At 36.7% G+C, this 13,883-nt stretch overlaps 1 protein-coding gene across 2 annotated transcripts in view; it reads right to left on the minus strand.

Annotated features, from left to right (window-relative positions):
- LOC115231126 (G kinase-anchoring protein 1) overlaps positions 1 to 9,593 on the minus strand; it is a 38,737-nt gene extending 29,144 nt beyond the window's left edge. For both annotated transcript variants that reach the window (XM_029801219.2, XM_029801214.2), the window contains exons 1-2: positions 9,373 to 9,593; positions 1,891 to 2,004 (exon numbers count right to left, since the gene is read on the minus strand). In XM_029801219.2, the coding sequence (XP_029657079.1) occupies positions 1,891 to 2,004; positions 9,373 to 9,549 (291 nt within the window). In that variant the 5' untranslated portion in view covers positions 9,550 to 9,593. The remainder of the gene's footprint in view (positions 1 to 1,890; positions 2,005 to 9,372) is intronic.
- Between the last annotated feature and the right edge of the window lie 4,290 nt (positions 9,594 to 13,883).

The raw sequence follows: 13,883 nt of genomic DNA on the forward strand, positions 1-13,883 counted from the left end.
AAAAAACTTGGATTGGATGCCTTGCAGAATGTGTCTGGAGCTTGGCATTTTGAGTTCAAATCCTATCATGGCTTACTTGGGTCATAGGCTTAACCCTTTAGTATTCAGATTACTCTAACAAATGTAATGCTTACGTATTCATATTGTTTTGAATTAACCATACATTATCTTTTAGCTTTCAAATTTCAATGATGTGATTGTTTATTTTCAGAATGACATTAATGGGTAGGTATGAGAGGCCAGATCTGGTCAGTTTGACCACAAAACAGAATGTTTGGGCCTGATATGGCCAGTTTGAATTCTAAAGGGTTAATCCAGGGACATGTTTAACCCTTTTGTTACCAACCCGGCTGAAACTGGCTTTGGCTCGGAGTAAAAATGCTTTGTTTTCATAAGTTTTGAATTAAAATCTTCCACCAAACCTTAGTCACAATTTATGTTCCTAACACTAGCTGAATGATAACTAAGTTATTTTACTAAATTCTTTGTTATATTTAAAGTAACTGAAAGAAATACAGAGCATTTCAAAATAAATACAGTTACGAAAGGGTTAACACCACCTAGCAATTTAGTTGCCTTTAGTAGAGTTCACTCTTTTACAAGCATTTAGGCCAGATCTCCAATTACAGGATGCCTCCCTCCCTTGTACCTGTCTGTAGAGTCTCTGTAAATGGTTATAGGTTTTGTCTCTTGACTAAAAGAAAAATGTTCTAAACTTGTTAACTGACTGATTTTAAAATTTTAACACAATAATCCCAACAAATAAAATTTTCAGTTAAGAAATACTGGGGTGCTGTTTTTGAACAGCTTATGGTTAATATCTGCCACAATTGGTGCTATCTTCACTGAAGGCACCATGATAGTATTTGAATACAGGAGCAAATACTGACAAAACACTCAAGAAATGCCAGTGTCCTTGATACCTATTGTGGTTAGCAGACCTTCCTTCTTTCAAGACCTAAATGTTTAAAATTGCCTGCCTTTGGTCATGTTACCAAATTACCCAGATATATTTGTTTATATTTAACCCTTTTGTTTCCGATTTCTGCTGAAATACACTGCCTTTGTTTTAATTAGTTTTGAAGATAATGATAAATTTATTTAAAATTACTTTGTTATTATTAAAATGTTTGCAACATTAACACAAAATTTTGATGGAAGGTTTAAACTTAAATCACTTCAAAACAGGAAGTTTGTATCACAGAACCAGAGTCAGTCTCAAGTGGGTTGGTATCAAAATCATTTTGATACTTCATTGATATCAAGTGATTTCATAAAGTAAACACATTGTATACTGTCCAATATTGTTACAGCATGAAGTGTTTTCTCAGAATATTTTGGCTATATTGTTTTTTTTATATTTCTTCTTTTATATTTTATTTGTTTCAGTCATAGGACTGTGGCCATGTTGAAGCTCACCTTGAATGATTTCAAAGAAACTTACCACAGTTATTCCATTTTTTTTGTTGAACTGTTAAGTTATGGGAACATAAACAAACCAACACCATTTGTCAAGTGATAAGGACAAACACACATAATCACATATATATATAATGATGGGCTACCACAGTTTCCAGCAATCAAATTCACTCATAAGGCATTGATCAGTTTTGGGGCTATAACAGAAGACGCCCAAAATGCCATACTGTGGGATTGAACCTGAAGCCACATGGTTGCAAAATGAGCTTCTTAATCACACAGCCATGCCTGCATTTCAGAGGCATAAAAAAAAAGAACTACATAAGCTTTAGATTTAATAATAGTGGCTCTGAATTTGAAGGATTTTTGAAGACAGATCTTTCTTTTTTTAATCTTTTTAAACTTTAGTGTAAATATAAAAGAAAAAATTTTAAAAAATTTTTTAAATTTGAATTGAAGTTATTGTTTTACCTCTTCATCATTTTTCTTCCAATCTTCCCATTGTTTCTCATTAACATTCACAGAACCGGCCTTTTGATTCTTCTTAGCCTTTGGAGTTGATTTACCAAAAGCAAGATTTTTCAGCTGAAAAATATTATGTAGAGAGTGAGTGAGGGCAGAGTCCATATTTCCAGATCCTTATTCATCTTCTTATGTATAATTATCATTTTAGCCACATTTTTCCATGTTTGCATGTGTTGCACAGAGTTTAATATGGCAGATTTTCTACAGGTGGATGTCCATCCTGTCTCCAACCCTCATCTGTTTCCAAGCAAGGTAATATACCCCGATGGCCAGATGTTTCGGCAGAATACTGGAAATGAATGACAGTGACAATCTACACTTATCACTCAATGCCAAGACAAGGAGATGCAAACAATTACACATAGATTTCTTTCCCTTTCTGTTTGCCAAATCCTTTCAAAAAGCTTGGGCTGACCTAAAGCTACAGAAGACACTTTCCCAAGATGCCTAACAGTGGGACTGAACTCAAAACCATGTGGTTGAGAAGTAAACTTTTTAACTACACATATTACACACACTGATAAATGTAAAGTAATTAATTCATTGGTGCAAATATGTCTACAACTATGAACTGAAACTAAGTTGGCCGTTTAACTAGCCAACATATAGTACTCTTTATAAAATCCATTCTTAGCTCTGGACTTCATCAGATTAAGTAGACGATAAATGCATCTCATCTTTGGTAGAATCTAAATCATTTCTAGACAACAGCTCCAAGAGATCAGGTACTTATTTCTAAGAGAGAGAAAAGTTGTGGGACAAAAACATAACATTGATACTTATTTTAATTACTTTCAACATAAGAAAGGTAGGGTTGAGCAGGGTCAGTACAGCAATACAAAATCATTTAACGAGTCTTATTTTTCCGTCTCTTTCTTTTCCAACTGGGGTATCCATGTATCCCCTCTACAGTGAAACACCTATCTCCATGCCTCCATTATACTTTTTAACCTCTTATCAACTGGCAGATCAATACTACTCCCCCTCCCAGTCAAGGGGTCTTTGTCTGGCAAGTTACTTGGTGACCTTGCCAGTGCTGGTGACACAAAGAAGCACCTAGTACACTGTAAAGTGGTTGACATTAAGAAGGGCATCCAGCTGTAGAAACCAATCCAAAGCAGACAATCAAGCTTGGCACAGAACCTCTGGCTTTCAACCTCATCAAACTATACAATCCATGCCAGCTTGGAAAACATTATAAATGATGATGATGCTTGTTTATCATCTTATCTATGAGACTCACTTGTATGTCTGATCAACTAACTTCCACAAATCATTATAGGCCTACTCCTGCCAGATCATGTCAACAGTTTACAACATCAAAACTTAAGCCATCATCATCATTTACTATCCGTTTTCTATGCTGGTGAGCCAGAGAACTGCACTAAGCTCTACTGTCTGCTGTGGCATGGTTTCTACAGCTAGATACCCTTTATGACAACCACTTTACTGTGTGAAATGGATGTTTCTTTTTTTTGGTGTGGGACTAGCTACAAAATTATTGTCCATTTAAGGAACTTGTACAACTGTCATTCAACCTGATCAGTCAACTCTTTGAGAACAGATTTCATAAAGTTCATAAATTCAAAATCCTGTGAGTCCCTACTCACAATAAAAACATGATAGCTTCAACCCATGTCACCAATTAGAAGACTTTCATGCATTGTTGTAATGTACATAAGATGATCATCAGGAAAGCGAAGAATACTTTCATACACTGTACAACCTGTAATCAATATTTCTTCTTAAATCTTCTGTTATCTTGCTAAAAAGGATTTCTTTTTCCCACTCAATCAATTTGGACAGGCACGAAGCTTGCTGATGATAGCTCTGAATTTGCCAGACGCTTTACTTCTCCCAAATTTTCCATCTCACCACTATGAACAGTCGCAATAGAAGTAACTTCTTCCATTACAAGCTAAAAGGGAGCTTATCCGACCTGCAAGAAATAGCAGCCAACTCTTCCTCAAATCAGCTTAAAAGAAAAGGACATATTCATCATCATCACATTAGATTAAATAATACATTCATCGGTTCCCTGGATGGAAAGCTTTTATGTCTGCCTAATTAAAACTAACCTGGGATTAAGCAACAACAATTATTCCAACCAAGCAATATGTCAAATTCACAACTGTCTTAGGCAGATAACTATAGCCAAAATTTCAGAATCTCAAAGGTGATAGAGAAACATTTATAAACAATCACTTCATCATCTTCACTCTTTATCCTCCATGGCCACCAGAATGGTTTCTACATAACTAGATTTACTAGAGATTTGCACTCCCTTGTTAAAACCAATAGTCATTCAAAAAATGTTGTTGTCCATGATTTCCAAAGACTTCAACTAGGTTTGACATCAAAAACTCAGATCAAATCTGGTCAAAGCCAAACACCAAACACAGCCACATTGCAAACTCAACCAATTTCTCATGTTTTTGGATCAATGATTCCTCATGAGATTACTTCTCTAATAGGTCCTCTTTCCACAGTCCATCAAGTTACTTTTAACTATACACACAAACTTTTCTATATGGATAATACAATCTTTCATTTCTTCTTAATCTTAAATGTCATCCACACACAACTTACTTCATGCCAGATATGCACAGCTTCCATGAATAGAAATTAAAAAAAAACAAACATCCTCCTAAGGAAGTTGACAACCCATTTTCATTCAACAGTACTAAAACAATTGTCACAAATGCCAAAGAAACAGCTTTATAACCACACCTTCCCTTCACAGAAACAAAAAAGAAAAAAAATTCTACTCACTACAAATGTTCAACTTAATCTCTGATAATCTCTCATGGTGATCTCATATATCTTGCTCCCTCTCTTCCTCCTCTACTCCTCCAAGGCCATCTGAATAAATGTACACACCTTAGAATACTGAATACTCTCTACATTTACACCCTTATCTTTCCATTTCTAGTGTTTTGCTCTCACGGCTCCTTCTATCCCATTCCTTGGTCTACATGCCTTTGGTTACTAAGTACTCAGATGTTGGTGCCAAGAGAAAACACTTGTACACACGGTAAAGAGGTGATTAGAAGGGTATCCAGCTATAGAAACCAAATCAAATGACTCATATGTGCACCAGTCTTTAACCTTTCTGCATTCAGATTATTCTGTCAAATATAATGCTTATTTATTCACAATGTTTTAAAGTAATCATGCATTACATCATAGCTTTGAGATTTCAATGATGTGATGGTTTATTTTTAGAATAGCATTGTAGGTTAGGTGTGAAAGACCAGATCCTGCCAGTTTAAATATAAAACAGGTAGAATATTTGGGTTCAATATGGCCGGTTTAAATGCTAAAAGGTTAGGAGTACAAGCTAAAAAAGTACTTCAGTCCCAATCTGCAACAAATATGACCTCCTATTGGAGTACTGCTAACATACTTGAAACAGTCCCTCTGCAAGACAAAAATCCTAGATTCCATCTTGAACATCTTTCTGCTGATTGGAAAACATTTTCCTCACCAATACTGGCAATAAGGGCATTCAATTGTGGAAACCAAAGTTGATAGTGGGGTGTGATGAAGATTTTGGATAAGTCAGATTCAGTCAAATTGTCCAACTCATGCCAGCATGTAACAGGGATGATAAATAATGATGCTTAGATGTTTCTTCTTCACCACTGCAATGGCCTCTAAACTAGCAATAACACCTCACCTCTACTCCAGGCCACTTGCCTTGTCCATCTCACAGCACCAATTGTGTATCAACCTTTGCTCAATCATCACCAATAGAACTGCAATTCATCTACCCATTCTTTCAATAAGCATTGTCCTCAACACTTTCAAACGAAAGATCAACAGTATTGATTTCACCAGTGTGGTGAAATCACAAAGATATTGGGTCCTGTCCCTCTTACTCATAATGTGCTAAACAATGCACACAGCAATCATGATATTAGTAGAACCTGTATCACCAAGATCTTCACCATGCTACTGAGCTTGCCCTCACAGACAATCAACGGAAACATGTTAACATGCTGCAGACACGGTTGGTATGTTTCCCAATGCAAAGAAGACTGAATGCATGACCATCATTAAAGATGAAAGCCATTTACCAATTTGTTCCAGTGATAGCAGACAAGGAGGTCAGTGACTTCAAGTACTTTCGGTCTTATGTTGCTGACACTGAGAAAGACAAGTCATGCATGGGTCAAGTCTGGGATACCAGAAACAAGCTTAAAACATCATTTAATATATGTGTGCTAGGTGCAGGAGTGGGTGTGTGGTAAGTAGCTTGTTTACCAACCACATGGTTCTGGGTTCAGTCCCACTGCGTGGCACCTTGGGCAAGTGTCCTCTACTATAGCCTCGGGCCGACCAAAGCCTTGTGAGTGGATTTGGTAGACGGAAACTAAAAGAAGCCCGTCGTATATATGTGTGTGTGTGTGTGTGTATATATATATATATATATATCATCATCATCATCATCGTTTAGCGTCCGCTTTCCATGCTAGCATGGGTTGGACGGGTCAACTGGGGTCTGTGAAGCTGGAAGGCTTCGTCAGGCCCAGTCAGATCTGGCAGTGTTCTACGGCTGGATGCCCTTCCTAACGCCAACCACTCCGCGAATGTAGCGGGTGTTTTTTACGTGCCACCTGCACAGGTGCCAGACAGAGCTGGCGAACGGCCATGAACGGATGGTGCTTTTACGTGTCACCGGCACGGGGCCAGGCGATGCTGGCAACGGACACGAACGGATGGTGCTTTTACGTGCCACCGACACGGGGCCAGACAGAGCTGGCAACCGGCCACAAACGGACGGTGCTTTTACGTGTCACCGGCACGGGGGCCAGCCGAGGCTGGCAACGGACGCGAACGGATGGTGCTTTTACGTGCCACCGACACGGTTGCCAGACAGAGCTGGCAAACGGCCACGAACGGACGGTGCTTTTACGTGTCACCGGCACGGGGGCCAGCCGAGGCTGGCAACGGACGCGAACGGATGGTGCTTTTACGTGCCACCGACACGGTTGCCAGACAGAGCTGGCAAACGGCCACGAGCGGACGGTGCTTTTACGTGTCACCGGCACGGGGGCCAGCCGAGGCTGGCAACGGACACGAACGGATGGTGCTTTTACGTGCCACCGACACGGGGCCAGACAGAGCTGGCAAACGGCCACGAACGGACGGTGCTTTTACGTGTCACCGGCACGGGGCCAGGCGAGGCTGGCAACGAACACGAACGGATGGTGCTTTTACATGCCACCGACATATATATATATATATGCGTGTGTGTGTTTGTGTGTCTGTGTTTGTCCCCCTAGCATTGCTTGACAACCGATGCTGGTGTGTTTATGTCCCCGTTACTTAGCGGTTCGGCAAAAGAGACCGATAGAATAAGTACTGGGCTTACAAAAGAATAAGTCCCGGGGTCGAGTTGCTCGATTAAAGGCGGTGCTCCAGCATGGCCGCAGTCAAATGACAAACAAATAAAAGAGTAAAGAGTAAAAGAGTGCTTATTAAATGGCGCTAAATAAATGAATTCTACATTGAATAATGAAACAGGCATGTCCAAAATTATGGACACAAGCTAAGTAGTTTACACACAAGAAATTGGCTTTGCATCCAAGTACATTCCAGGTACCGTCGATTCTATTACCCCAAGTTGACTAATATTAGTAGAAACTGACGGAAATTATGCGAATTATATATAAATGTGGGAGTCTGTCTTTTGTTGACGGATATTCATCGACGAAGAAATTTGAAGAGTTGGAGTGTCTTGAACGAAGTTCCAAGCGATATTTCTTCTGTAGTGATTTATTCCGTTGTCATCAGAACAGATAACACTATTGTTCACCGTATACGATATAATTTTTTAAATTAGTATAACTGAGTGTAATAAGGAGAGATGAGAAAACGGTTATATTGAAAAACAAATGACAAAATTTGAATACCTTCAGAATGATCGACATAAAATGGAAAAGAAAATAGAGTTCTGGAATAACTTATCATTACTTCATGGAGAAGGAAAAGGGTTCATTCAGAATGATGGGAAAAGGCAAAAATGCCTCAAAAATACCAAAATTTGGGGTAAGAAAACCTGCATCGTAATCCCTACTTTAAAAGAGTAGATACAATTTATTTTCAAAATATTCAAATCAGAATCTCCACGAGTAAGTTAAATAATTTTTATGAACAAATAGAATTGGTTAAATTGATTGTAATAGTAAAACTTCCAAAGTTTTTCGAAAACTTATGTTTTAAATTCTAAATGTATTAAACATGGTAGATTTTCCCAAAGATAGAATGAGATAAGAAACGACCTGTTAAAACTTTTGTTTTCGTTTAGATAGAAAAGTAATAAATATCAGGCCAAACAAGTTTATAAAATATTTGGGGAAAACAGGAGAAAAAAATTCCCAGAAAACTAAAGAATAAATCAGCCCTAATAATTTAGAAAAGTAACTCGAAGTCATCCTACGTTAAACATCTCTGATTCCCGTTCTTCCTACCCTATTCTAGTCTGCAATAATTGATGGATTCACAGGACAAGATTATTTTTATAAATCTCATTTTTTAAAGAGGAAGAAAATAAATAAATAAACTGCAAAAGATTCCATGAAAGTAGGAAAAATTAAAAACAAGAAAACATTTCCCCATTTTACTTGCATCGTGAATTCCAGATACTAAATGTATTCGGGGTATTTGTGTTAATTTCCTTAGTAAAAGGGCAAGTTAAGATGAACAAGAGACAAACGAAGCAGTCTCTTGGAATGGGAAATGAGGTGACATACAGAAAGAAATAGACTAGCCGCAGAATGGAAGGGAAAACGTGGTCAGTGTTGACCACAAAGACGATGTCTGAATGAATGGCTTATTTCAACTGAAAAGGGGATATCAAAATTGATCATATTTCTGAGGAGCTGTATACAGAAAATGCAGAGCGTGAAAGACAACATGAATTCAGAGAATGAACAAAAACACTATAAGCCAATCGAAGACGCCTTAAAGAATTTTTATACAAACAGACACACATATTATATATATATATATATATATATATATATATATATATATATATATATATAATGGCGTATTTAAAATATTTTACCGCTTTAATTTTAAATATTCTTTTTCATTTAAAAAAATAAATAGTCACTCTAAGATTTATTTAATTAAATCAGAGGGTTTTTTTTCGATAAGCCATCGTTAATTTTAGGTTTATTTTTCAGTTAAAAACGTGACTTAACGGTTTACGTTAATAGAAATATCACATTTTGTAAATAATCTTCCTGCACACTACAGAACTAAACTGAAAGTCGATATGCCTCTAAAGACGAATTGCATTGTTTGTGCGGTTTCTTAGTGTCTAAGATAACACTATATTTAGTTCCAAAAATTAGATTTGACATCAGACAAGACAGTGTTATGAACATTTCAAAACCAGATGTAGTTCCGTGTTACCTCAGCCGTTTGAGAATTCTGGTTGTTCTTCTTTTTCTTCAGTTTCTTTTTTTGTTGCTGCTGTTGCTGAGAGGATTTCTCGTTGGATTTCATCGGCTTTTTCTCTTCATCACTGTCGTCATCGACTCTGAGTGCTGCAAACCTCGACTGGTAAACTTTAATGCTGGCAACTGCCATTTTGCTAACATGTGTTCACTAAAGACACCAAGGGAGATAACTTCAAGACCATTTTTCTTATTGTTATTGTTATTCTTGCTGAAGGATTTTGCGGCTGTTTATTGGTTGTTATATTTACAAGCGTAATATTTTTAATTTTAATTTTTCAATTCTTGAAAGAAAAAATATAAAAAGCATATTTTAGAACAAATATTGAATAAAATGACATGATGCAAAATAATATTCGATAAGAAATATTTAAATTATATTTTCTAAGTGAAGCGGGAAGGAAAGTCAAAATACTTAACCATGCCGCAGAAAATATAGTGTAATATTCTATTTCCGGTTTGACTATTTAATCGCGCATCGTTTTATGTTAGTTGTGACTTATTTAGTATCATGACCAACTTATTTAAACATAATTTCAAATAAAGTTCAGATTAAAATATATACGTTATTTGTAAAATTATTCCCAGTGTCAAGTATTTTTCATTTGAATAAGTTTTATTATTGGAGCTAAAAATTTGATGTTATTGTTTATAAATCACCCCTTCTCCACTAAGTCTTTGCCTTCTATTATAATAGCATTCATATCTAGAATGATTCGAATAAAAAGTGACTTCATATAGGGCTGGCACTTAATATGATCATCGATCCCTGAAAGATGAAAGGCAGTTTTAGGAGATTTGATCTCGGAGCGTTAAGAGTCATAACTATATCGTAGTGCATAATGATTATCATTATCAACCCCTACACATTACTGTCTAGAGTTCTAGGGCTCATAGGGCCTGTTACCCGGTTTCCATGACATATAAATGATTGAGAAGACACCTCTCGGTCCGAGAATCGAAACTACGATCTTGCGAGCATGAGGGCAACCCCTGTAACCGCTAGGCCGCTATAACTACAAAACACTTAGAATTTGTCATTTTCCAGGTGGAAAAATCCTTTTAATCTATACCTACATACTTGATATAAAACCGCATCTCAACAATTGGTTTTTCTCAGAACGACCAAATGATAACCCACCTCCCCAACAATTACACTTTACAAAAATCAAGTGAAACCCACAAAGGACTGTTGCTCTTGCATCTAGGACAGTGCTGCTGCTCACACACACAACCAACCTCACATTCAGAAAAGGGCCATTCAAATAATTAGCATAAAGTCACAGATACCTTTCTGTTTCCTCTCCCTGTCTTTCTTTTCTACTCCTCAGAGTTAGCTGGGTACATATCATCCTCACTCAGGATATTCTTGGTTCACAGATCTCTCTTCTCTTTATCTCATCTAGCATCCAACCCCAAGCTTTTCAATAATTACTACACCCAAGTCTTTGTTCCTGTTACATTTATAGCAGATTAGTAACTGAATCAACAAACTGCCAAGTTAAAATCATAGTTTACTAACAGGTTTTTCATATGATCAGTTGAGTTAAAGACCAGTCAGAATCAAGACATTGCTTGATATGTTTTTCTAGAAGCTACTAGAACATCCCTTTACAGAGCTGATAAATAGGCACATTGTTAGCACCAGCTTGGCAAAGTATCGAAGACAACCAAGCAGAATGCATCTCCAGTTTTGCCAGGCTTATTGCACAGAGACTGTCCAATTCATTTTCACATATCTCCCCTCTTGCTTCAGTTTGTGGGTGATTGCAGCTAAGCTAACCACATTCTCATTTTGTTGCTTTTAACAGTTGTTCTAATGACTTCTTACTCAACCTAGTAGTCAACAACTACAGATTTGCAGCCATGAACCCAGCATGGTACATTTTCTCCTGTCATGATAGCTTATTTACAGAGCCAACTTGACCAACTATTTTATAAATACAGAATTGTACTTTCCAGTGTGCAATCCTTATTACATTTCTAGTTCATGACCAACATGGAAAATATTTGTGTAGTGAATAAAATTCTATTAATTGTTCATAAATGTTGTACATTTATTATATGTAGCTTGAACCCAACTCAACTACCAGCATCTCATATCTTTCATTCTATACCCATCATGATATCGGTAACCACACCTCAAGACACATTCTCTCTTCCGAAATTCCATTCCCGCTCATGTTTTCTCTATAGATGTTGACTTATAATGGTTCAAGAGAAACATCTATGGATTGCAGGTAGACCCCAGCTGAAATTTGAACTATAGCTCTCAGATTTATCCAGGCTAGAATCACAAACTGGCCTAATTACCATCAAAGGAAAACTGTCACCATAAAAGGTATTAACACTTGTACAAATATGGCTCAACCAGTTGGCACTGGCAGACGTATTTTGGCTGAGATGCCAATCTTCAAGAGAAGTTTGGCCAGAGATTCTAGAAAGATGGTTAACATCCTTAAAAAGACTGATAACCAGAAAGTCACGAAGCTGCCTAAGGGAATCTATGTTGCTTGTCTCATGGAGTGGTTCTCCCTCCCTCTCTTTCACTTTTAAGTAATATGCTTATACTGTAGTTGACAAAATCACTAGTGTGGTGAACTGGCAGAATTGTTACTGCATCAGACTAACTGCTTAGTGGCATGTCATCTTGCTCTTTATATTCTGAGTTTAAATTCTGCTAAGGTTGACTTTGCCTTTTATTCTTTTGGGGTCAGTTTTATAAGTACCCATAGAACACTGGGATCAATGTAATCAACTAACCCTCTCTCCACAAAATTGCTGGCCTTGTGCCAAAATTAGAAAGAAATTATATGCAGTGACTAATTTCCTTGCACTACTTTCATATTGTCAAGCAAGATTTCTAACAGTTATGTTCATTGAACATTAATCCTTTCATTTATTGAATGTACAGTTGTAAATATACTAATGTAGGCTGAAGAAAATAGTTGGAAACTCAAACTTTAGTAATATCCTTATCTACTCAAGGCAGCCTTCCTAATTTGTAAACAAGAACGTATAACTGACTACTACCCTTAAGCATCAACATCACCAGCGTAGGATGACTTGTGAAGGCCATGAACACTGCTGCTTCCTCCATACCCAGCCAGTCAAAATGAACATATAACTTTTCCCGTCACCACCAAACATATGTAGTGATCATCATGCTAATAATACCTTTCATCAGACATAGCTGCTAAATTACTCCAACTTTACATCAACCCTTAGAAACTAGTCCCTGAAACAACTAATTTGAATACTGCCAATCAAATCAATTATCTCCCTTAGCAGTAACGCTTGAGATCAAATTCAATTAAATTTTCACTACATCCTGTAAAAATGCTATACAGAGGTAAACAAAAATACTAGGAGTTACATATGTCACCTCTGCAACCCATGAAGTTAAAAGAAAAAGAAGATTTAACTCTATCTGAAAACTACAGGCTCATTATATCAGAACTTATTCTGGTTTCCATGGTATCTAAGTAATTCTGAATATAAATTCTTTCCTGAACAGGATGCTACTCCATCAGAGATTTAACTCCAATGCTGCTTATTTATGTTGGAATGACATAGAGCAACATAAAATGAAATGATTTGGTTAAGAACTCACTACATTGCCGGGTTAAGATGTTCCACTGCCTGGCACTGTGGGTAAGTATCTTCTATCATAGCAGCAGGTTGACTAAAGCCTTATGTGTAAACAAAAATTGAAAGAAGTCAATTGTGTATATGTGTGTGTGTAATATATATATGGAATAGAAATAATTTATTTCTAAATCTCTCAAAAAGAAATATATAGCAACAGCACCATGAAGTAATGATTTTTGCTAACATAATGTGGCAGTCCCAGAATGGTATGAATGTGACTGTTATTTAGCCCCGGGAAACATCAGCTGGCTATATGACACAAAAAGTTCTGTGTCCTTACATTTTCAAACACCGAAGATCAGTATCTCCACCCAGCACAACTTTGCATCCATTAACCAGTTTCTGGGTTATTTCCCTTTATCAGCATGGAGTAGCTTGGTTGGCTAGATGTTGCTACTGAACTGCTGTTGAACATATATAGATTTCAAAGTGACAGACAGTCACTGAGCTACAAAATAGAAATATTATTATTTCTAAATCTCTCAAAGAAAAATATACAGTAACAGCACCATAAAGTAATGACGTTTTGCCAATAGAATGTGGCAGTCACAGGATGGGAGGAATGTTAGTTATTAAGCCTCAAGAAACATCATTTCCTGCTGGCTATATGACACAAAAACAAAAAGTTCTATGTCCTGGGACTGCCACATTATGTTGGTAAAAAGTCATTACTTTATATATGTATATGTATATATATATATATATAATATATATATATACATATATGTGTGTGTGTATGTATATATATATATATATATACACATATATATATATATATATACATATATATATATGTATATATATATATATGTATAT

The sequence above is a fragment of the Octopus sinensis genome, linkage group LG2 (genome assembly GCF_006345805.1).
Source record: "Octopus sinensis linkage group LG2, ASM634580v1, whole genome shotgun sequence".
Lineage (NCBI taxonomy): Eukaryota > Metazoa > Mollusca > Cephalopoda > Octopoda > Octopodidae > Octopus > Octopus sinensis.